We start from the raw sequence: 25,972 nt of genomic DNA, 5'->3' as shown, positions 1-25,972 counted from the left end.
CTCATAAGGGCACAATTAAGGTTTTGCTCCCAAATGTTAATAATTTTTAAAATCCTTGCTAGAAATGCAAGAAGGACTTATTTTGGTTGAACTCTGTCTTTTAAATGCTTTTTTTTTGTAAAGTGAGCCACAGCTTAGTGCTCTCATACAAAAGAATGAAGTTTCAGGGCCAGTTTCTGCCCTTTTCAAGTTTGCAGACAGGAGGGCTGAATAAGAGCCTCCACACGATGCCTTCAGGTGTGGTTGGGAGTCCTTCTTCTATCAAGGGCCATTTTCTCCCAGGAACGTCTCGCTCTCTCCACCTCCCTTGCTGCCAGCACAAGGACAGGTCACTCACGCTTTGCGAAGGACTTCTGCAATTAGGCCAAGGGACGTGGGTTGCGCCCTGCCCTGGAGAGCAGATGCTACGTGGACAGCATCAGATGCTCGTTCCGGGGAGTCAGCTTGTTTCAAAGAGCAGGCAGCAGCTTTTCCTTTCTGGTGGAGTCACCTGCAAATGCTCCCCTCTGTCTTTTGGAATGCTGACTTGCTTGCTCAGTGGGCTCTGGAGATAGCAGGTCTCTCCCCTGCCCCCCCCCCCCCGAATCTGGCCCCAGCCGTGTTGCTGTGCATGTCCCTGCTTGCACCAGCAGATGCCACTAGTGCAGGGAGGGGAAATGCACACTGCAAACATATCGCGTGAGTGAAGCCAAATGGTATGGGGAGAATATTTCACAGGATTGCAGTTCTGAGCAGCTGCTCTGCCTCACCTTTAGGAGCAAGTTCTGCCCTCTGTGTAGCTGACCGTTTTTACATTTTTAAGTCTTTTCCATTGCTTTTCAGCACACCGAGTGTCACCAAGAGTGGCATTAACAAACCTACAGAACACTTTGAGGGGCTATTCAGAGGCACAAAGCTGTTTGTGAATGTGACTGGCTGCAGTGCTGAAGATGAAGACCTTCAAGGCTCACCTGGACAAACAGAGAGAGGCCCCAAGGGGGAGAGCAAGCGGAGTCGCACTTCTGGGGCCCTCACCCCGTCTCGCACACACGGCAGCCTAACTGATCTTAAGAGCAAGCACTTCAGAAGGGCCCCCTAGAGGGATCCTACCAGAAAGGCAAGATTTTGTGCTTGGAGGCAGGCCATAGTATAGAGCAGTGGTACAAAACTGGACTTATTTTCAGACTTCCTGGCCCCCTTTTCGATATGTCAAAGGAGCAGCAGAGCACCCTACTAGGGGAGATGAGGCAAACTGGTCCCTCTTAGAAACCTTTGCTTTTTGTAAAGGGGACATCAAAGTGGCTTCCCCACCAGTACCTGCCGGCTGCCGAGACCGTGCTTCTTTCAAGTAGTAAAGTGCCTTGTCGTAGTCTCCAAGGTGGTAGAACGCTACACCTGACCGGTAGAGTGCCTTGAAGTTCTCTCCCTCTTTCTTCAGCACTTTCAGGCAGTATTCCTTGACTCGCTCATAATTCACCAGCTCAGCTTGAAGGAGGCAGGCTGCAAGAGAAGAGGAAAGAAGAACAAGCTGAGGAGACCGTGGGAGAGCGGCTCTTCCTCCGCCTTCTCCACTGGTGTGAGAAGGATGCAAACCCAGGTGAGACAATCATGAGTCAGGAAACGGCACAGCTGTTTTGCCCGAGTGTCAAATCCAGTTTTTCAGTCCCTAATCGCCACAGGAATAATCTATAATTAGATATTTCAGCAGAGATAAGCTGGGTGGTGTGTGCGCGTGTTTTCATTGTACAACTGCCTGGAATTCTCTATGGTCTGGGAAACAAACACTGCGAAAAAGGCGAGCAGCTTCGAACTGACAAAGGGAAGGAAACAGAATTAGAAGGCTGAACAGTGACAGCACTTTCAAAATTAATCAAAATAAAGGGAGGATTTGTTCAAAACAACAGAAATAAATTCTTGAATAATATGAGATTACCAAATATAAAGACATGCATCATACTCAACCTTGCTATTGTAGTTTCTATCTTTAAGGTGCCTATCTCTAGTTGAAAAACACTTTAGGCAGTTTCCCAGTTCAAAGCTCTGCACAGCCAAATCGGCTTCCTCCTTCTAATGTGAAGAGCCCTGCAAGCAGAACTTTGGTGTGTAAGCAGGCTGTTGAACTGGCACTATATCACCCACGGTAATTTTGTAATTCTGTTTTTAGTTGTGTTTGAATGCATTTGTTCATATTGTTTGAATCAAGTTTTATATAGTATGTGATTGTAAGTTTCCCTGACTCCCATTCTTGATTTGTAGAAAGGCAGAGTACAAATAAATAATGATGGGACCTGTAGTCCAGTGCATCTGCAGGTTGGGCAGTGCTGATCTAAAGTATGTTCATAATTTATCCCAGTTGCCTTTAAAGCCACCATGTGAGTTACTAGGTCAGTATTTATTATCCTCATGTTGCAGATGAGGAACAGAGACTGACTCCCTTAAGGCCGTCTGGAAAATCATGCAGAGAACGGAACTGATCTTCACTTAGGCTCTTAAACTGCAGTCCCATGAAGACTGGACAGAAAAAGGCCTACAAGCGTAGCTGGCTGGGGCAGGCTGGAAACGGTCAGTCTTTCTTCTGTCTAAACTCGCTTAAGATTGTACTTTTGGACGCTAAGAGCTACTTAGTAGCTGCTGAAAAGGCAAAGCTATTAAGGACTCAAAGGGGCCCTTTCCTAGCAGAAGGCCACAATCTGGTTTATTTTTGTTTTTTTGTTTTTTTGTGGACTTGGCTCCTTTGTGGGCCTCAGAGGTGGGATGCTCTTTAAAGGCAGCTTGTCCCACACTCAGTACTCCTGTTAAAAGGATCAGGGTGCAAGAGATGAGATTCTAAAGAGCTGCTCTAATTGGAGTAGAAAAAACTGCGGGTAGGCAGACAAATAATTTGACCTGGTATAAGGCAGTTTAATACACCTTCCTGTGATGTGACAGGGTGTGAGGCAAGGGATGTTTTTCTCCTTGTCCTTCACTAAAAATGAATCAGAGACTTTGCACCTTGCCACCAACTGAAGTATAGGCAGCACAGTAGGCGAGTGCCCTTGGGGCTGGCCCTGCCCCGCCCCGCCCCACAGCGAACTGCCCTGCTTCAGACAGTACACATGATTCGTGATGGCAGAGGCTTCAGGCAGCGACCTCTTCCGGCCAGGTCCTGCCCTCCCTCGTTCTGGAGAAGCCATCAGTGGCCACCTTCTCTGCACGCCGCGCGCCAAGCTGTCCTCTGCTGAGCCCCACTTCCAAGGGAGGCTTAGAGAGCGACAGTGAGGGAAAGGGCCTTCTCCAAAGTGGGCCCCCGATTCTGGCATGAGCTCCCCACTAAGGTCAGCCTGGAGTCCACACTGTCCTGGTTTCAGCACCAGGTTAGGAGCACCTTCTGTTCCCAGGCATTTAATGGTATGTATATGGTGGGGCTTGTCCCTTCATGTAACAGGTCTGCTTTTGATTGCTATTGAAATAGTTTTTGCCATTTTAAGCTTTTAAACATTTGATCTGTTGAGACGTTGTGCTGTGTTTACTTTGATGTGTGTTTTATTATGATATCTGTGTTTTGTAAATGGCTGCAAACTGCCTAGTGAACTCTCACTCTTGGGTGATACAGAAATGACTTAGATAAATAATGCAGCACTTGATGGGGGTGTTTCATTTGGCCGTAGGCCAGTCCTTGAGTGGCTCCCCAGTCGCCCCCCCCAGAACAGCCGAAGACGCATCTGTGGGGATGACCCACGCCAGACAAAGGCCTGCCAAGGAGTGTTTTGCAGCTTTAACAACTCCTTCTCTCGCATTCTTCACTACCCATTTAGCCCAGCCAGTCAAGCAGCCAGCAGAGAGGGAAGTGGCTGTCTCAACTAGTTAAATCTCAAAGAAATGAGCTTTACAGAAGAATGATTGTATCTCTGGTGGGCTTGGCTGGTGGAGTGTAATGTAAAACTCTAAGAAGGTTGCTGTCACCAAAGAACAGACAGTGTTTACTCACTAAGCAGTTCACAGATTACCTGCAAAAGCAGTTTTTTAAACATTCAGCATAATTCTCTCCTGCTTGTCAAATACCAAGTTCCCCTGCCTGGTTCTAACGGAGCCTGAAATGAGCGGGCCAAGGTTTTCTTCATTCCCTGCTCTATACTCGTTCTCCATCTCAACACCTTTTCTTTCAAAGCGTGAAATTCACACCAGAGCCTGTGACAGCTCTGAAACGGCTGTTCTATATTTATGTGTCGGATAACAGGTACAGTGAAGCGGGAGCAGCTGCCCTTTGTCCACTCGCATGCAGGAGCCACCCTTCCATGCAGGGCAGCTTTGGACGGTGCACCGAGGGATGTCTCTGCAATGTGAGGAAGACGATGCTGATGGGAGCACCCTGTACTGGCTCCGTGGAAGCCACGTCACCGCAAGGGAGAGCACAGGGCCATCGTGCTCAGCGTATTCCCACCCCAAGCGGGCATAGTCTTTGCAGCCATGCTGGGTCCTGGCTGGGATGTGTGCACACACCTCCGCAAACTCACACACATAGACACAGATGCGCTTGCAAACCTGAACTCACACGAAGACTCTCACTTGTGCACACACACGTGAGTGGGACAGAGAGCACGGGTACATGCGTACATCAGCACTGACTGACCGACTGAACACACACTTTAGGGTCTCCTGCCTTGCTGGGGGGACAGAGGAGCCTGTGGTTTGCACCCCACCCCAGAGACCCTTACCCAACTGCTGCTTTACAGTTGCTACCCATGTCCAAGCTGTGGGGGAAAAGAGAGGGAGGGAAGGAAGTCAGAGCTGATCACTGCTCCTTCGCCTGAGTGATCTGGGCTCCTTCGGAGCTACAGGGAAAGGAGAAGGCGGCCTTTTCCCTGCTCCTGCACTCTCAGCCCTCTGCCATTAGCACCACTGCATCATGGCTCCCTGGCACTGGTTTACAGCAGAGCTGGGTCCCAGGGGGCGCTCAGCCAGGCTTGGGGACTGGAAGCTGTGGACCTCTGGTCTGTACAGACTCACCGCGACTCCCGAGTTTCAGACAGAAGCTTCAAGGGGATGCTAGGACGGAACTTGGAACCTGCTGCACGAAAGCTCATGCTGTACCTCTGAGTCACACCCCTCCCCTTGTAGCTCGACGCATCAGGGGGAACCATCATTTAATCCTTGCAGCTTTGCTAGATCTTCGCCCAGGTGGCGCCCTCAGCATCACTGCGAAGGATTTTGTATGGCCAGACTGGTCGATTCCCTTTGAGTGTATGAGTTCATTCCTCAAACACGCACATCCTCCAGGGAGGAAGGAGTATGTCTCTAGGAAACATTACTGTGGATTTTGGGGAGCTGTTTTCACTCAACGGCGCTGACTGAAATGTTTCACTGACTGGGTTCACACAGCACCATGACATCCCACACACGGAGTCGAGAATGGGCTGAGTGTGGCTTGTGCATGAACTGCGGGTTTCTGCATTGTGTGTACCCGTGTTAATCACAGTCAGCTCACAGGTCACAGCCCAGTAACAAATCATGGGTTCTCTTGTGGGTTATTCATCATCAACAACTGCACAGTTCAATGACAAACCACACTCAACCCATACTCAGCCCTGAGTGTGGGTTGTTGTTGCGCTGAAATCCAGCCACTGTGTGTTAGTAGTGTACGGCAGGTGCACGTGGAAAAGCTGAATCACGCTCTTCTTTCAGCCTGTAGGCATCCTTTCCCCAGAGTTCCCCAGCAGGCAGTGGGAGTCCCATGTGCCTTGCAGTGGCCCCGTGTTTCTAAGAACAAAAGGCCTCCAAAGCATCTCTCCCCTAAGAGGTTTCCCCAGTTCTAGAAGCCCGCAAACAAAAAGGAATTTTCCCCGTCTCACAGATGACATGCTACTTAGCGCATCCCTGATCATATTTAGCATTAATTAGATCCGTTTACTATGCTGCTGCCTGGCAGCCTTGCTGTGATGAATGGGAAAATCAAAAGATAAGTGCCACTTTCCAGTGAGCAGCTGATTCATTTACACTTCGTACCAATTGACTAAAAGTAGGCTAGATTTGCCCTTCACTGTTAACAGAGCGTGGCATTAAATGCAGCACTATGAACCTGGTCCTCTTGGCTTTCAAGCAGAAATCCGTGTATGCAGCATTGGGTTTGCTCCTCCAAGATGCTGGGGACCAAAGAGGAGACATACCAATTAGGTGGCACATTCATTGCCATGTGGAATATTTTTCTTGGTGGTTCAAACAGAGACCATCCATCCTCAACTGCTGATATTGTGTTTGGCAGAATAGTTTTGAAATGGGAAGGGAGTCAAGTGCCCCTATTAGGGGGTTAGGGAGATAGGGCAGAAAAGGATGGGATAAATTGTCCTAGAGCCCTGAGAGCTCTCCTTAATTCTGGATTTTCATCTGGCCCTGGAAATCTTAGGAAGGGAACTGGCTGCTCCTGAGAGGACAGCTCTGTGCACACACCAGATCTGCTGCCAAACTAGCTGTAACCTGGTTGTCACCCAGGGCTTGATCCTGAGAGGTGCCAACCTGGCATTCTTTACTAAGCCCTGGCTGGGTGAGGCCAGGAGACCTGCACTATCTCTGATGTTCCCAGACGTGTTCTCTGCCTGTGGCAGCAAAGGGGGCAGAGGCAGGAGGAGGTGTTTGGTTGCAAGTGCTCCTTGGGGATTCAGTCTCCCCCTCTGGGCATGACACTGGGGAAATTGCCTACTGCATGTTTGTGCCTGATGTAATGCCTGGCAGGCAGGAGAGGGTTTCAGCTAGTGCAGGGCTGGAAGATTTTTTGTGGACTGGGGGGGCTGTGGGGGCAGGTTCTAGTTTGGGAGAGCTCCTGGGGGCTGCATTCTGGTGGTGGCAGGACCGAAGGGCAACGTTGGCAGGGTGGAAAAATCGACCCTGCTTCAATAGTTACTGATTTATAGTCGGAAGCATGTCTACTCTGAAATAAGCATGACTGGCCTCTACATGTTCGTGCTGAAGTAAGCAGGAAAGAATCTCTCAGCAGCATTTTCAAGAGTGTCCAAGCACCTAGTCTTACAGATAAACCAGAGCATCATGTCTGCTCACAAGCAAGCATCTGCCTGCTCAGCAGATGAGCCGAATCCCTCCCCATTTTCTTCAGTACCTCACCCTCTCTGTCCCACACCCCCAGGGAAGATCTCTAATCTCCAATCAGCAGCTGGTAAGGGATGCCTTCCCCAACAGGAAATAGAGCAAGGCATTCCTACTGGTAGGAGATTTCCCTACTGGGGCAGTGGAAGAAGCTGCCAGGCTAGGCTAAGGACCCCAGGTGTGTGGATCAGGGCTTCCCCCTCCCTGAGCCAGTGTCCCAACCACCCAGCAGAGCGAAACTGTGAATGAACAGAATGAAAAACCCCAAACTTGAAACTGCCAACCCCACCCCACCCTGGGGTTTGGGGACTCCAGCATCCTTGTTGAGGGCTCCTTGTCTGGGTTAGATAAGGACATCATCTAGGCTGAGACATTTGGTCTAGATTTCCTGATTATTAACTTTTGAAACAAACAAGTGCGTTCCACATGAGTCATTTATTGGGTGCTCACGATTCCTTACAGCTACTTGCAGGTTCTTTAGATGAGGTTGTGATTCACCAATTTTGCTCCTGTTTTTTTCAGAACGCTTTTCTAAATTTTTTTTAGAAAGGGGGAAATGGAGTCCCTCTGCAAGTGTTGTTTCTTCTTGCACATTTGTGCCATTCGGCTGAACATCTAGAGACTATGTAGTGGCAAAGCAGGAAAAGACATGCTCTTAATATAGAGCTTTGGTCTCAATTCTGCAGTGAAACCAAAAGCAGATACAGTGAGTATCAGTCTCATGCAGGAAAGCTTGAAATCTGATAGTTCCCACAGCTGGTCCATTGACACAAACAGAGGCACTGCAGAGCAGTCAAGGTGATTTCTGGTGGGATTAGGAATGTACAAGTTACTGGCAGGTTTCTCATTCTATCATCTGCTCATTGATGGAATCAGATTTTTCTGTACAAGAATCTTGTTTGCAGGCATGGATTTGTGATAACCTGTGTTTGCTTAAGTATGCAAATAAATATTTGCATAAATACCCCAGAATTATTTTTTAAGGTTGCAAATTGTTGCCTAGAGAGGTGGTACACTCTCCCACACTGAGTAACTGGGCAGCCACCTGAGTGGGATGGTGTAAATTGGTCTCCTGCAACAGCAGGGGGTTGGACCCGATGGCCTTCATGACCCCTTCCAACTTTACTTGTCAATGAAATCTACAGAAGCTATGTAACTTGCGGGGGGGGGGGGAGTCTACTGTAAAATCCATACATTGGATTCCCACAAAATCATTAAAATTCAATACTGTTGCATAATACTCTGATGGGAATCATTTAAAGGATCAGTCACTTAAAATTTAGAATTACAGATGGGTGATAACTGAGCAAGAAAATGTATGAGCCGAAATATCACTTCATAGCCAAACTATTAAGTCAGAGCAGCTCTTCAGTTTTAGGCTTTCCCAACTTTAATACCAGCAGTGGGCAAATCTGGATCTAAATAGCTGTGCAGTCTCCTGGAATAATGTAGAAGGAAGTCCTCTGGGTAACCTCCCAAAATTAGGCAAAGATTTCTTGAAGCAACAAAATGATTGCCCCCAAACCCTAAATTATTATATCTGAAAGAAAAAGGGTTGTGATAACCAGGAATGGATGTTTGTATGAAAAACTATGAACTTGGTTCACTTCTGGTACTCAAAATGGATTCCTGAGCTTCGACTATTTTAACTCTAAGTGTGTGTCTTTTGTACCAGATTCCATTTGACGGATTTTGGTGTTTGAGTAAAAAGAGAAACCAAACTAGCTCCCTTTACCCTGGAGCATACACACCCCTGCCCCATACTGCACATTCTCTGGAGTCTCCATTTGTTATGGTTTGATCATGACTTCTGTCCTTTCTTTGGGTACCTGCTGCATTGTTAAAAAGCAAAAATAAGCTTATGGCTGGCAAGGCAGCAGTTCTTTGTATTAACCACTGAATGCTGCTTTGATTAATATTCCCTCACCACCTTCCACCTCCTCTGCTTGTGAGCTGAGTTAACTTTCTTCTAGCTCCTTTCAGTGTTTGTGTTGTTGATCAAGCAGGTTAAATGCCCTTGAGAGTTTCCTCCTCTTTCTGCCTGCTCCTTTTCGTCTTCTTTTAATTACTCCAGTAATCTCTGACCTAGCTTTCATCTTTCCAAATCAATATTCATCTGGGTAAACCTGCTGAAGCTCTTCCTTTTCATTCCTGATTTACATGTTTCCTCTTTGCAAGTTGGTCGGTTGGTAATAGGGCCAGTTCCTTTTCCCAGCAGAAATCCCTCCTTTTTCTTTCTTGTTGCTTTTCCCCAGCAAGTATTCCTTCCTTCCCATTTTATTTCTCCCTGGGCCAATAATGGGAAGTAACCAAACATGCCCCTCTGTACATTCCCCCTCCTTCTGATGGTGGTGGGTGGGCCCAAAAGCGGGGAGGGCTGAAGCACCAAAAATCGTAGTATAGTTTACCTTAAAGCTCTTCCTGTCAGTAAATAAGCCTTAAGAGAAGAATTTGGATCTTCTGGAATGGGAGAAAAGGCTGTCCAAATGCAAGGAAAATCACGCAGTGGGCTGAACAAAGAGCTCTGTGGGGGCAGATTTGGCCCCAGGGTGGAGGTTCCCCATCCCAGCCCTAAGCAAGGCCAGTCTGGTGTGAATTTGAAGATCATTTGCTAATTGATTGCTATAGACAACCTGATACCTTTGCTACATCATCATAGTAATCATGACAAGCAACAATGGGGCTTGAGTCCAAGTGTCCCAATATCTCAGAAGGAGCTCACTAGAATAGAGTGTTCTCTGAATATTTTACATTTCTCAAGATCTATGAGAAAGAGGAGGTGTTTTTAGGTGGAAGGTATATCTCTGAATCTATTATTGGCAAAAGTGCTTTGGAACATTCTCCAATAAACAAAGGTAAGCAACCAAAAAGTATTCTTAATAGAAATAGATGGCTTGCCAACTTTGTAAGTCGGTGAGACATGTTGAAATAGTATCCTTGGATATAGCCATGAATCAGTTGCACAACTCATTTTGAAAAATGCTTTGAGGGAGTGTCTTTGTTTGGCAAAAGCTTAGAAAAATGCAGCCCTCGCTGTAGTTGCCATAAAAACACCAGTAGCAACTCTCTGAAGAGGCAGGCACTTTTAGCCAAATGAAATTGCAGAGAGCCATGGTGCAACCCGACCGAGGATTCCAAGGCACTGGCTCTAAAAAGCCATTGGTTTTTGGCGAGTCAAGCAATGGCCAAGCAAGTCACAAGGACAGACTGAAGCATCCTTTCCGGCCTCACTACTTCTCTTCTCCACCCTCTTTATATCACCTTTGACTAGCCAAGCCCGCATAACAGCCATTCGCTTGAAGAATATGATTTTTTCCTAATGTCCAAACAACCAGAGCCAGTTAATTAGGACTCTGTCAAAAAGACACAAAAGGGTCAAAAATATAACATAAACCTCTGTCAAGGTCAGAATTTGTAAAGATAAGCCTGGAGGCAGATGTTTTGACCCAGATGTCCTAAAAGGAAGTGTGAGTCAAGAAAACCATGTATAAAAGGAACCGAATGTTTCCTGATACGATGTTTTCTGTTACTAATCATTACAAAAAGCTAAATGTATAAACTCTCTGTGCCTGATGACTGTGCCAGCTGGTCCCGACTGGAGATGGGCTCACTCCATGTTGTTAGGGTGCACCTACATTAAAGAGTCTTTCTCTCACTGTCAAACAAACAAGAGGGACATTTTTGGTCCGTAACAAGATGACGTGCCAGCAGGTCCAGAACAGTTGGGGGCCCTGCTGCAGCTCATCTAATAGCAGCAGGATTCTGTGGGACTTCTCAGATAGGCATGAGCAGCACGCAGTGGCTTGCTCCACTGCTGATGAAGCACAATCCCTTCCCTGGGAACAGGACGCAGCCAGGAGTCTCTGCCCTGTTTGCAAGGAAACAGGGCGTCAGTTCTCAGACATTCAACACACGTCTGCTTCTGCCTTTTCTATAAGTCACTGGTGGGGAACAGGAGGCACTTCCAGGGGTGGCTGGCTACAAGTTCCATCAGCCCCAGCCACCAGAGTTGCAGTCCAACAGCATCTGGAGGTCCAGACATTCATTGCCCACAGGAAGGTGGTGACTCTGGGGTGGCTGATCGCTATGAAGGTCAGTTTTCTTTTTGCAAAAAGACAAAAAGGACATTTTGATGCTCCTTCCAAGATGGCAAATATAGATTTCAACAGATGTTATGGGGGAATGAAATTTGTTCATCCAAAGTTATGATGATAGTGGCCAGATGTCCTACTCTGCAGAGGGGAATCCTCTGTTGTGGAAAGCTGGCAGAAGAGACTCCTCTTTTGGAAGATGTCTTCTATTTGAAGAGGTGTCCAGACCAAGTCTAGTTTAAAGTCAAAGAACCATCTGGACAAGAAGCAACAGAAGCCTTGCAGTCACCCAGCAACAGGCTCCAGGTCACACTGCCAGGCTCCTCTATGGTATGATATGCTGGATTTCTACTGAAATTAGAATTCGTATTTCAAAATCTGTAGTTGCACCTTTACATGTGGAACTGCTCTGCAAATGAATGCCCTCTGTCATCCTTCTGGTGATGAATTTTCTCTATTTCAGCAATGTACATGTGACCACACTGTGTAAAGGGAACTGCACGTATTCTTGTCCTTCATGAATTCTCCTATGTAGCCTGTTCAGACCTTTTAAAGTGGAAAGATTTCCAGACTGTGGAAAAATGGTCATGGTGATTTTAGTCCTGCTGGTTGCCAGATGAATTATATAATGCAGGCCATTTACAGGCTTTTGATGGATAAGAATGCAGTTTACGTAGAACTGCAGTCTGGTTAGCGCAAGGCAAGGCCTTTTTCTAGATGTCTGAGTATGGCTCCTACCTACCTTCACTCCTAGAACAAACTGCCCATCGCCAAGTTCTTGTTTTGTTATTGCCAAGCAGGAAATAAGAGGGCTGCTAACATCCCTGGTCCTGCATTTGCCCCCAATAATCTGTTGGGGGAAATGCATGTAAATTAAATGATGTCCTAACTGGGGCAAAGAACATGTCTACCTGTCTTTGGCTGGCATACCTGCACAGAATGTAGAGCAACCTTCCCCAGCCTCCTGCCCTCCAGATATGCGGACCAGTCAGCATGGTTGATTTTTTTGCGGGTCAAAAAATCTTGGGCAGGATTTTTTGAAGCTGGAGAAGTGTGATGGAGAGGGGTTCCTGGCAGCTAAGCATCCTGTCTCAAACGGCAGGGAAGTGGCTTTAGAAGGCTTTGCCTTGGAAATGGGAAGGCACTGCTTGGCAGGAACAGTCCAGTGCGTTCTTTGCTTGTTAAACTGTGAGGAAATGGCCAGACTACAGCTTGGGAATAGCATGGCAAGTCCCTGTGCTGAGTGTGACTTTCCAACCATATCAATAAATAAACAAACAGATTTTCAGAGAGGTGCTGTGAGTCTCAGATACTTTTTCCTCAAGGAAAATACAGCTGGAAATGTTGTCCAACACTTTCCAATGTATGGGTGAAAAATCCATCACTGGCAGTGGCCAGTATGTCAAAGGCAGCTGCGGAGTCATGGCACGGCTTGGCAGATCTGGCTACTGAACTTAAGAACATCAGAAAAGCCATGATGGATCAGGCTAATGGTCCATCCCGTCCAACGCTCCATTCACACAGTGGCAAATAAGCTATTCACAGAGCCCCTCAAGCAAGACTGGTATAAGATCTCCACCTGCCCAAGCTTCTCAGTGACAGGTGTGTGCATGAAGGCCACCTCTGGTAACAGAGGTAGCACAAAGCCAATGAGACTGGAAGCCACTGATAGTCTCCTCCTCCATGAATTTGTCCAGTCCCTTTTTAAAGCCATTCAAATGGGTGGACATCACCACTTCCCACGGCAGTGAATTCCATAGTTAAACTATCACTGGGTACCAAAGTACTTCCTATTATCTGTCCTAAAACATTCATCAATCAGCTTCATGGGATGACCCCAGGTTCTAGTGTTTCAGGAGAGGGAGAAAAACTTCTCCCCCTCTGCACTGTGCATAATTTTAAACACCTCTATCATGTCCTTGACAGTTCTATTTCAATTCTGTTCCTAATTATGTTTAACATGGAGTTTGCTATTTTCACACAAATGCACACTGGCTTGATATTTTCACTGAGCTGCCCACCACCACACCAAGATCCCTTTCTCCACCAGTCACCGCTAGCTCAGATCCCATCCACTTATACTTGAAGTTGGGATTATTTGCCCCATTGGAAGTATTTATCTGCTTTGAACATGAAAGCATTCACGAAACTGCTCTGTAAATGAGAGAAACTGGACCTTTTTCAGGGTCAAGTCAGATGGCCACTTTTTCCCAGTCAAGGGATAGACCTTGACGTGGAACATGTAATGGGCTCTGACCATCTTATATTGGATAAGCTGCAATTCTGTGATCTTGTTTCCTTGGAGTATGGCAATTGTGAAATATGTTGTGCTTGAACCTTCATTCCCCTTCTAGGTAAATTCATTTGTATAATGAATTTTTGCTGCTGCAAAATAATATCATTGGACCAACTGCACAATGTCTTGCATAGCATCAATGAATTCCAGTTGTCCTTGTTCAGAAGAATTTCCAGTACATGTTCCCTGCTGTCTTCTATAGTATGGTTTTAAGTAAAAGAAGACTTCCTTGAACATAACTAATCTCCAACTTCATTAATCATGCACTTTTCATATCCTTTTATAATTTGCTTAAGATCTTTCAATCACTTACATGCCCCTTTGTTTGTGCTCCTTAACTCTGGCTTCATTTATGGGGTGATCCTTGAGTTACGCCCACAGGGTGGCAAAGGATCACTCCAAACTACCCTTGTGCTGCTGGAGTAAGATGAGATGCCTGTATAATGAATTCATGCAAGGGTTAATTACAGCATAATGAAACACCATTGTGCTGACAACATACTACCACGAGCATAAAGGAGAGTCCATTTGTGGTAGGAGAGTCCATTTGTGGTAGCAAAGTGCCATCTGTCCAAGTTGGAACACGAGGTTCCCTCGGGACTCATTCATACCATGGGTGTATGTAACATTATATCTGTCCTTCTGCCCGAAATACCCTGATGTGTGCACAGCTTTCACACACCTGTGGCCATGAAGTGTCTCCTCCCTAGAATATGAGGCAATTGTGTAAGAGAAGACAAAATGCCTTTCTTACATTTGGCAGGATCATAGAATCATAGAATAGTAGAGTTGGAAGGGCCTAAGAAGGCCATTGGTCTAACCCTCTGCTGCTGCAGACACCAGTTCACACCATCCCACTCAGAAAAAACTGTCCAGTTTCTTTCTGAATGTCTCCAGTGTGGAAGAGCCCATGACCTCTTTAGGAGTCTGGTTCGACTGCTGTGTTGCTCTGACAGTCAGGAAACTCAGTGACTAACTGGATTGCCTCCTCAAGCATTCAGTTTGCAGCAAGTGTGGTAGGATGACTTGATGGACAGACCTGAGTGAGCTGTCATCACGCACAGTGGCAACGGGGAGCAGTCACCTCTGCTGGGGAACAAGAAGAACTGCATTCTACAGATGGGCATGTCTGGACAAACACTTCCCATGTGTGACGGACTGGGGCCATGGCAGTGGGACAGTAGCTGGAGAGTTCTGCGTGAAGCCTCTGGGTCATGGAGGCCAGTGCTGGGGAACTGCTGCGGTCTCTCTGCTTACACATGATGAGAAGGGATGTGGACCAAGTCCCATGACATCACCATTTCATCCAATTGGTGCCTTCCAAAGGTAATGTGCATTCATTGTGACTCGTGGGGCAGCAGAGTTGCCAAGGACACGATTGTGCTGCTGTCTAAGCTTTGCCTTCAAATGATCCTCTTGCGCTTTTGACTTTGGTGTGGGAGAAGATATTATCATGACTGTGAAACATGTGTAGGTGTTGGTGTGGGACACCTGAGCAACAGTGCCCCTATGGCAGGAAAGAATTGTGTTCCTAGAATGTGTATTCCGTTCTCCCCTGCAGCTCTGGTGCAGCAGCAGCTGGTATTATGTGTCCACAGGATCTGCCTATTAAATTAAATTAGTCACATTAGTAATCCTAGGAACAGAATGCCTTTCCGAACAGTGCATAAATCCTTTTAATGTCGCAGCAGGTAGGAGCGTTTCCTCTGCACGGCCAAGGATCCGCCACCCCGTTATGTGGCTCCGGGAAGGCTGAGGTTGCTGTGTTACTCTGGCATCCCCAGAGGGCATGCGTGCAAGCAGATCAAAGCAGCTCAGTGTGGCAAATCATTAGGAGGAGAGAGCTGCCTGGGCTTTGAACTACAGTTGTAACAAAAGACAGAGATGTGCATCTAACAACAACATGTTCCAGAACATTTACCATTGTGCATGGTGACAAGGAATCCAAAACTAAAATAAGCTCCTGACTCCGCACTTACAAATGCTGAAACCCGTGGGAATCCCAGCTTCGTCCAAAAGACAAGCACAGCGTGTCTGAGGAAAGCACAAGGGCTTATCACTGTGACTGGTAGAAGTCCAGGGTGGTTGAAAGACATTAGCAGGTGAGCACTCTGAGTTAAATCACCTTGAGCATGGGCTCAGAGGGGCCATAAGGGTCAGGAACCAGGATGGCCCTAAAATAGGCCTGAGGAACATATCCATGCCTGTGACTGTTTGCGGGTAGCCCTGTCACCTGAATTTACAGGCAGTCCGAGGAAGCAAACAAATGAAGGTTTTCTGAAAGTGAAGCACCAAGCTACATAGTGAAGCAGGGGCTGACATTTCAGGCACGAGGACCAAACGGTGCCCCTTGCAGCCCAGAGCCAGCACTCCAGGGTGCCTCATACCCTTTCTCCAAGCACTGATCACTTTATGGTTTCCTGACATTTGCAGTCTTTCCCTCATCCTGAAAGGCTGAAATTGCTCTCCTGCCACTTAATTGCTAGCAGGAAAAGCTACAATGTGCTGGTCATGTTTGTCTTTGGCTCCATCCCTTTCGGTGTTGAGCCTTTCCCACCTGGCATGTGGCCCTCAGAAACTTCTCTGAAATTGGAGGTGGCTCTTGGTGGAAAGATGTGTGCCCTCTAGTAAAGGATTATAACACATCCCTGGTGTTATCCAATGCTTATCTCATCATGATGATATACATAAATTAGGTATGCATGAAATGCAAGTTAATTGCATTCCACTATAGCAATAATATGCAAGAAGGGCAGCCCATTGTTCTGTACTGGTTGCTCCCACCCTCCATTTCCTAGGCACTGAAGATCTTACCTATTCAACCATCATTAATATGCCTGTGGCATATTCTTTCAAGTGCCATGTTGCAAATTTTGGCTTTCTAAGTATTGATAATGATCTGGCCCATCCTACTCTGTAAGGCTCTGTAGTAATGTAGCACCTTCCAGCTGGGATACTTAACAGCCCCCTTCAAGCCCTTTAGATTAAGAAAGAAAATGTTCTGTTAATTAAGACAAAACCAAACTTGATGTAATTAATTCATTAAGCTTCACGACCCCCTGGTGAGATGGTAAGCTATTATCTCGATAGTGCCAGCCAAAGACCACAAAGTATATTTGCAAGAGTTAGGCAGAAAAGGAAAACAAAAAACAGCTCTGTTGATTCACAACTCTGTATTTAATTTACACAATAAACAGCTTTGCTGTTGTCTTCTTGGGTTCCTCTGGCCTAAGGAAAATTGATCAGTTGGATGTTGCATTGTTCCACAGAGCAGAATAACCCTTATGCAACCCTGAAGATTCTGTCAAAGTGCCTTCTTTTTAGCCTTCACACAACTGGCCCACCTTTCAGCACAGAAAATCTTTTCAGTGCTCACAGGCTATCTGTATCAAGAAGTTCTGTTTATTGTTTTAAAAGAAATGAAAACTACATGTGATAAGCAGCGCAGCAGATCATTGTCTTCATTTGGATTATTTCATAATAGTGTTAGGTTATTTAAGAAGTCGGGATCCTGCAAACAAAAATGGAGTTATTTGAAAATCTGCTAACTGCTGCTAACATTTATCCCCCCAGGAAACTGCTGTATTGTATTGACTGAACAGAAGAAGGCTTTTTTGGGAAGAACTAGTGCAAACCAATCAGCAGTGACTAGTGAATGTGTGTCACAGGTAGTTAGAAATACCTCAGGAACAGAAAGGCATGTGAAGCGTGACTCAAGAATGGCTAAGAAGAGTATTTAAACTGCAGAAGTGGTTCATTATTTGGTCCCCTTGGAATGAACTAATTATGCATGAGGCCATCAAGTCTCATCTCTTGACCCAGGAACTCTGAGTCTCACTGCAACATCAGGACTCCACTGCGGTCCCTTCCCCCGCTCCCCATCCCACCATTTCATTTTCACGAAGGGAAAAGAAGGTCACATCCTTCACTGGCTCAAAGTCACAGCCAGGCGATGAGTCATAACCAAATGGGTGCTCCGTGCATGGCCTGCCTTGTAATCATGCTCAGATGATGCGATACGATTTTGCGCGAGGGATTTTTGGTGTCCTTCCTGCCCTGGCAGCTTCAGGACGCAGCTGCTTTGGTAGATAGTAGAACAGAGGAACAAACAGTCCTGAGATGATTTTCTGGCTGTGGCAATGCTGCATCTCATACGTCTGGACCTGTGAAGCCTTTACACAGGTGCAACCAAAGAGCCCCAGGGATGTCATCAGCTGAACGCCACACACATTTAGCCTGTCTTGAATAGGGCTCTGTGTCAGATTGAGATGAATCCTGAATTCCAAACCAAAGTGGGCTGATTTGGGCAGATTCAGGATTCACCCAAAGCAAACAAAGAGTCTTCCAAATTGTCCTCAAATCTCATTTCTGGGTCCTCCCAATGCTTTGGGAGCAATCCCAGCATTCAGAGACCAACAGTGGACAGGCAGAATGTCCACAAAATAACAGCATTTATCCCCCAGCTTTCCATATTAGGGAAATGGCAGGAGTTGGGGGAGAAGCAGGGATGGAGAGCTGGGGACTGTAGTTTTCTGGCCAACAGGTCTGGTTTCCAGTCATCGGAAATTATTTCAGCAGGGCTTTCCGACTACAGGGCGTTGGGGTGGGGGACTGCAGCTGCAGAAGTTATACATCAACTTGCTTTTAGGGGGTGTTTTTGTGCTTTTTGCTTATTCTCGCTCTTGTGGCCAGAAAGGTTCAAAGAGTTCTTAGGAGGGTTTTGGCTTATCTTTCTTTCCAGTGCCTATCTTATCTAATTCTTCCCTGTTCCAGTCAATCATTTCCTAAAATCACTTTCCAATGAACCCCTAGAGGAGGACTATTCTAAAGTCCTTTCCTAAAACCCAGCTCTTAGTACTTTAGACTTATTCTTCCTGTGGTTTGTTTTAATCTATTCCAAGGCTAAATATTCTATCTACGTTTCACAGATTGTCAGGCATCCCTCATCTGTTCACTGAGGGGAATCAGATTTTGCACAAATGTTCATACACATTTGCACAGACTCAGAATTGTGCAGATTCAAATTCCCCAGAATGCACAAATTCTCCTCAGATATGTGAACCAACCACCAAATGTGTATTCCCATGCTTTAGCCTATGGCAAAAATGCAGTTTCTTGTTTGCTATCTTTTCACTTTCTGTATTTTTCTATTACTATTTTTTTCTAAAATTACAGATTTTTTTAAAAAGTGGTCTGCTAGTTGTGCAAAATCTGCACAACTTGGGAAAGCTGCTCCACTCTGGAATCTGCAGGTCAGAGTCTTAAAAATTCAAACTCATCCAAGAACAATACAGATTTCTCTAACTATGTATTGGTTAGTATGTTGGGAGCAAGATGGTCTTGGGCAATTGTTCTTACGGACTGCTGGCTGCATCCCAGATGATTTGGACTCAGAATGCAAAACAAACTACAGTGAGATTGGGAAGGAAGGGCTAGCTCAAGATTCTGAGATGATGGAGGTGGAGGTGATTATCTCAAGGCCAGATACTTTGCTGAGCCAGACGGTGTGTGGTCACAGCCAAGTTGTACAGCCAGTGGGAGGGATCTCTGAGGATGAGGAATTCTAAGATGCAAAGCAAGCCCCCCTCTGTTATGGATCCCATGGTGGGCATTAGCAGGGATGGGAGACCCAGTTGAATGAGGAGCATGAGCAGAGGAGACGTGCTCATTTTCAGAAATCCCTTCCTGAGGGGATGGGGCCACGGCATGTTCATAAAGAGAGTTCCTGGAGGTAAACACTGGATTAGGCTCAAGAAACCACCCTGTGCAGGCTCAGAGATCTGTTCGGGGTGATTTGTGCTTGGGAACAATAAAGAACGTTTTGCAAGGAAAACAGTCTGTGACTTTTGATTGCTTGAACGAGGAACCTTGGCTTGTGACACAGTATAGTTAGTGCCTTTTCCTTCTGTAGTCCTGTAATGCAGACAGAGCTGGGTGTTCATGTGTCACAGCCAAATTGCATTTAGTGTGGAACAGACACAAAGCAGGCAGTGTTGACTTGGCTCACCACCAAATTATGCCAGAGTGTTTGAGTGCATGTCCCCTTAACGTCACTGTCTGTCTAAGTGCCACTGATTTATGCTGCTCTGGTGAACTCTGCTGTCCTCCCTCTATGAAGCAGATCTGTCCACTTGGCATGCCAACACAGGTGTTGCGTATGGAAAGGGTACCACAACTACAGCACCAGCTTGGTGTTGTGACACATTAGGTTGCACTGATGGGGCCAGGCAGCTCAAGATCTGCCTGGGCAAAAGGGCAGTGGGTGGCAGGCAGAGGAAAAGCCCTAAGGAACCCTAAGGAGAGCCCTGCTGGATCCATCCAGGGCCAGGGGTCCATCCAGAGCAGCTCTCTGGCCAACCACTGCCCACAAGCAGGGGATGAAGGCAACAACCCCCTCCTGCCCAGGTCCCCCAGCATCTGGAGAGAAGATCCCACCACCAGACCAGCAGCCAGTGATAGCTCCTCCTCCATGGATTCCTCCCGTTTCCCAGCCACTGGTGTGCACAGTGCCATCACAATACAACTCAAACTGCTCTAACTGCTGTGGGTTACTTTCTGTCTGCACAGACCTACGCAGGTACTGTCATGGGGAGGGTATAGAAAGGGGACATATGTATCCCACTCGTCTTCCATCTCAGAGGATGCTCTGCCAGTGACATTGGTGAAGGAATTCACATTGCCTACTGTCACTGGCACGCCGTGCTGAAAAGCCCTGCAGGAATGTCTTGGGAAGGTGCAAGAAGCATGTTGTGTCCTTGCTGTAGTATAATCAAGAAAAGCAGCACCCTTTTCCAGCAAGGGGATTGGGAGGGCCAGCACCAGAAGGAGGCGAAGTAGGCATCTGCCAAGGGCCTGCCCCCTAGCAGAGGCAAGAGCCCCCTTGCAAGGGACCTGCTGCTCTTCTTGATCACTACAATCCACTCGGTCACCTGCCTCTCCCTGTGGCCCATGAAGTGGCGGGGTGAGAAGGGGGAGTGCCAGATGCCACTGCCTGCTTGCTCCCTGGGAGCAGGCATGAGAAAAAGGCTGAGGAGCACAAGCAGCTGGTGACCACGGGGGTGCAAAGGCGGACTCACAGAGGAAGGGGGCCCACCTTGGCCAGGAGCCCTCCAGATCCTGGAGCTGGCAGCCAGAACTGGTATAGTTGGCCTCCGAACAGCCCCTGCTCCCACAAAGCCATCCAGCCCATTCAAATCCAGAACTCATTTCTGAACTGTTTGACTGGCATCTCTACACCGATGATCATGGAAAGATTTCCAGTTAGCAGTATCTATTTTTCAAAACTGGGGAGCACTTCAGCATCGACTGAATTATTAATGCACTCCAGGCCATACCATCTATACAGCACCACAGAAGCATGAAGTGCAATGTGAGCTGGATGCAGAGCTGTAAGCACAGGCCTTGCTTCTTTCCTCCCCCCCCCCCCCCCGCCCCGCCACCCTTGCGAAAAAAGACCGAATTATGCTCCGATAAGGGTATGGATGCCGGAATGTATGAATACCGAAGGAGGAGGGTGAAGAAGCCCCAGCACCATCTGAAATCCTCCCTCCAAATGTTCGTGTATAGGAATAGATGCTTACTGGAGAAAAGAAGAAATCACATTGCAATGTGTCACAGTAACCTGGCCAGAGTGTGCTTTTTACATGGCAGATTTAAAATATCAGATGGTATCCAGCTACGTATGGCCCACTGCTGATACAAATCACACTGCACCACTGCAAAGGACCTCTAGTGCACCACCACTGGTGGTGCCGGGAGCCTGTCAAACAAGCGAATGCTACTGGCATTAGACTCCTGAAACAGCCGCTGCAGATCAAAGCACCAAAGCGAGCGCTTGCGTGGCATGTGGCCACCATCCGACACGATCCCGCTGCACAGTGGAGGGGTGGGAGACCTGAGCCATCCCTGGTGTCATTGGACTACAGTTCTGACCATGCGCTGCGCTGCTTTGGCCGATGGGAGTTGGGGTCCCACAACATCTGCTGGGCCACAGGTGCTCCATTCGTGCCTTACAGTTGCTCGTGCATTCAGAGGGGAGGCATGCTGCAACAAGGCATCAGCCGACGGACATGCGCTCACGAAGCAATCCTTAGACATATGGAGATCACAACCAAGAGCAGAAGGACAAGAAGCAAAAGAGCAGGCCTTTTCGGATGCTTTCTCACACCTCCATCCTGTAACTGCAAAGTGCAATTCTATGCCTGGGGAGGAGTGAAGATTGCTTCCTCTGAGAAGCTGTTCCTTTCGCAGGCGTTCCTGTGGAAAGAATCGAGCTCACGGGGGGCCGTACCTGGTCTCCTCGCCTGGTCGTTGTGCCACACAGGACCGGAAAGGGAAGAGCAGGCACTGCAGAGGAAGGGCGCTGCTGGGCAGGGGTGGATCGTACTGCCTGCCCCAGGCGATACGTGGCCTTTCCTCCACACCGCCAGGCATTCTGCCTTCGCCTCTGTGGCCCGGGGGAGCAGGCCAGAGCTGCACGGTTAATCCAGCCCATCCCAACCGGCCTCTTCCATTTGCCTTGGCATGACTCAGACTGCTAAGTGCTGCTGCTGCTCCCGGCAAACTGCACTCTGGCCACCCCACTTACAGGGGGTAGGAACCCTTTTCTCCCATGAGGGTTGCACTCCCCCAGAGCAAAGTGCCTGAAGGTTACTTACCAGCGCTAGGTGGATGCACAGCTGGTGATGGGTAGTGCCAAAGCCAAGAGTATGCAGAGATACATCATGCAATCTCTCTTTCACACGCACTGCTCCACATGGACACCGCTGCCCGCCTGCCTCTCTCTCACACAGACGATCCCCCATTCTGCACAGGGTTGGATCCAGACCCAGTCATGCATAGACAGGCTTACTAAAATCAATGAGATTTAAGTTAGTCATCCCATTGGGCCCAAGTATGACTAAGCCTGGATCCAGCCCACAAAACCCAGTGTCACGAGCGCTCTACTGCATACAAAAGCACTTTCTTGTATATTCTTGCACATGCCTAGCATTTGTTTAATTAAATGAGTAATTAACCACTTGCAGGAGAAGGAGGAGAAATGTGCCAGTGTGAATGCTGAAGCAATTCTTCCTCCGCTGCATCCTCATCGGCACATGCATGCAGGTCCACAGAGTGAGGAAGGCCAGCAAGAGCCGGCATTTGCTCAAGCAGACAGCCAGGTCAACTCTAGTCAAATAAGGACTATAGCAGCATATATTTCAATCTTCCCCAAAGTAGTGCCTTCCAGATGGCAGCTCCTATCATCCCCAGCCATGTTGACTGAGACTGATGGGATTTGTAGTTCAAACATCTGGAGGCACTGCGTTGGGAAAGTTCAGTCTATTCCATGTAGCGTTTTTGGAGCATTCCAACTGTTATGGCAGTGATCCTTACAGTGGACCACTAAGGAAGGCTTCTGTATTGGAGGCTGGAAGGGGAATGCTGAAACAGAGAGGCTCTCCCAAGGTCCCTTCATGACTGTGGCGAAATCTGAACCAGAGAACCTCCCCGTTCACAGCTTCTCCTCTTACCCACAAAATCATTCTCGTAGCTATATCCTGACTGTTTGCGGAAGCAAGCCCTTGTCAGCTTTCAGATCGCACAGCCCTCTTTATTCCACTGGCACATGCGAGTTCACTCTGAACAGCACTAAAATCAAGTTGATGCATTTTCTTGCATATCCAGGCTTGGTTACCTGCTTCTATTGATGTCCCCACATCCAGCACAAATTAAATTTTAACTGAGCTTCTAATGTACAACACAAAACCGTCCTGTTGACACAAGAGGATCTGGACAACCACTGATCCTGGAAAAGACAACTTTCTCTATACTACACCTATTGGCTAACTGCTGAAGTAGAGCAGTGGTGAAACAATTGCAGGAAACAGGTTGAGGAAGAAAGGATGATATATAAGTTTGAAGGACTGAAAACGGGTGGGGGAGGAAATGGAATATTCTCACAAAAAACCTTTATCTTTGCAGTACTGATTGATTTAAACTTTCCTTTCTCAAATTAGCTGCCCCACAGAAGTTGAAGTTTATCTTTACATTAATCTTGAAAGACCAAAAGAACACAAGCGGTTAACCCACTGCATTCTGGATTGCAGTCCCAATGACCTTTGAATGTTAGACTATTGCTAGATATAATTTTGTGTTTGTTGTTCCTGTTTCAAGGCAGTTATGCTGATTGTTGCAAACCCTTTTCTCTCTCCCCACAGTGCAAAGAGAGATTTTTTTTCTTTATAAGGCTTTATTTTTCAAGAGACCTCTGGCTTAACCTGTTAGTTGTCCTCACTCCATACAGAAATTAAGTTTATGCATCTGCCAATGCTTTATGAGGGGGCTGGAAGGGAAGCAACTGAACCCACTGCTCACTCACCCCATTACTCACTTAAAGGAAAGTAATTATACACACACACATTTCCAATGTTCTTTTCTCCCCTTCTGTGCCCACCCCATTTTTTAGCATTTTTAAATGCTGAAATGGAGTTGCACACACACATTTTCTCTTAAACATTCTGGAGGAAATAGACTGCCTTGGTCTCTTACGGCAAAACAACACACTTTAAGGTCAAACCAATTTATTCTGGCATATACTTTTGTTGACTAGAGCCCACTTCATCGGATGCACAAAGTGCTATTCGCAGTTGGAATCTATCAGTCTTCCAACTGTAGATATCGCTTCATTAACTGATGATGTAAGAGCTTGTCCACAAAAGGTGATGCCAGGAAAAATCTGTTAGTCCTTATAAGTGCTGCAAGACTGATGCTTTCCTCCTCTTCAGCTTTGTCTTTCATCTCCCCTCTACAAAAATTTGGATGTAAGGTTTTTGGGGAAGGGGCCTGACTTTATACCTATTAGCATTTTTGCACAAGTAAATCACTAGAGTATAAAAAATGAGGGATTCATTGTAGCACATTCAGTGCTTTCCAGCAATTAATAAGAAAAACAGACAACAAAAACACAGACCTCTGAAAACTACCTGTCATCCGAAGCAAAAATTGCAAAGCTGTTATCTAGCTGGGAGAAACCTTCAGCCATACTTTGGGATGGCTTGATCAGCTATTCATCCAGTGGTGCAGATGTGTAATTTTAGACCCTGGACTCAATGATCTGATAAGGCGTCTGGCTTGAGATGCCCAGTGGCATCATTCCAAGAGTGGCGCACGCAAGTAATATTTCTCCCAGTCCCCAAACCCAGCCCCATCACTGCCATTCCAGACTTTTAAACTTCTTCCACATTCTTGATATGCCACAACTGAAGCAATAAACTTCGCTGAGCCCGAGTTTAAAATCAGCTCATCAGAACAACCTCTGAGCATGTGCAGTTTACATTCTAAACTCATATCAATTATAGCACCACCCTGACTACAGCGATAAAGCGGCGTGTGTTTCAGCACCTGCCTTCCCTTAAAGAACCCTTTGCGCGCGCCCCACCCCCACTGGGAGCCCAGGGCTTGGGCCCAAGGTCCAGCTCCGGGCGCAGCCCCGATGAGCTATCGCCCGACCCTACGGAAAGGGTTGGCCAAAGGATCTCCCCGAATTCACCGGACCTGCGATTCCGCGGGAGGAATCCCGGAGCGGCGACGGGGAAGAGCATCGCCTGCCGCGGTTGGATCAGGGATCCCCACACGCGCCGCGCCGCGCCGCGCCCGCCCGCCCGCTGTCACGGCGAAGTTTACCGTGCTCCCGGGCCTGGGCGTCTCCGCCCCGAGGAGCCCACAGGCGACCTTCCTCCCTCCCGCAAGGCCGGGAGGAAGCGAAGGGGTCAAGTCGACCGAGAGCCCGCCGCTGACCTGCCAGGCTGTTGTAACAGTCGATTTCGATGTTCTCCAGGAGCTGCCGCTGCTCGGGCGTGAGTTTGTCTGGGCTGCCCGCGGCGGCCGCGGAGGAGAAGCCGGCGTCGTCGCGGTCCTCCCGGGCCAGCAGAAGCCCCTTCAGCTCCAGCAGCGCGCGGTGGTACTTGCCGATGGCCTCGCGGAATTTCTTGTCCTTGTAGCACTGCGCGCCTTGGCTCTTGAACTCCAGCGCCCTCCGGATGAGCTCGTCGCACTCCGCGGCCGCGGAAGCCGCGGGCGGGCCGTCGCCTCTGTGCGGGGCAGCCGCCGCCGGCGCGCCGCCCTCGCTACCCGAGGCGCAGCGCCCGTCCGCGGCTGCCCTGCCGCCTGGGCTCAGGCTCGGGCTCCCCGCCGCAGCTGGGCTCTTCCGCTCCATGCCCGCCACCGCCACCGCGGCTGCTCCGCTGCGTCTCCGTCTGGCTCAGCGCACAGCGGCGGCAGCGGCGGCGGCTCGGATCCGGGGCGAGACCGAAGCCGCCCGCCCGGCTGCGGAGAGAGGCTCAAACGGCGGCACAGCCTGCCGGGTTGATCGGGCTGGTGCCACCCCTTGGCCCGTCTCGGCTCTGCGCTGCCATCCTCCAGCTAGGAGCGGGAGCCGCCGCCGCCGCCGTCGCCGCCACTCCTCCTCCTCCTCCTCCTCCTCCTCCTCCTCCCACAGGGTGTCTGGCTGGCGGGCTCCCGCGCGCAGCGTTGTGCTGGGGAGGCTGCTTCG

The 25,972-nt window shown here is 48.1% G+C and overlaps 1 protein-coding gene across 1 annotated transcript in view; it reads right to left on the bottom strand.

The window, feature by feature from the left end:
* TTC9 (tetratricopeptide repeat domain 9) overlaps window positions 1–25,636 on the bottom strand; it is a 32,681-nt gene extending 7,045 nt beyond the window's left edge. Inside the window, exons 1-2 of the mRNA XM_044435714.1 lie at window positions 25,219–25,636; window positions 1,297–1,479 (exon numbers count right to left, since the gene is read on the bottom strand). Of these exons, the coding sequence (XP_044291649.1) occupies window positions 1,297–1,479; window positions 25,219–25,636 (601 nt within the window). The remainder of the gene's footprint in view (window positions 1–1,296; window positions 1,480–25,218) is intronic.
* Window positions 25,637–25,972: the final 336 nt, after the last annotated feature.

This window comes from Varanus komodoensis, unplaced genomic scaffold, assembly GCF_004798865.1.
Source record: "Varanus komodoensis strain SLA01 unplaced genomic scaffold, ASM479886v1 scaffold3, whole genome shotgun sequence".
NCBI lineage: Eukaryota > Metazoa > Chordata > Lepidosauria > Squamata > Varanidae > Varanus > Varanus komodoensis.
The sequence above is the reverse complement of the archived record's forward strand: the minus strand, read 5'-3'. Positions and strand labels throughout refer to the sequence as shown.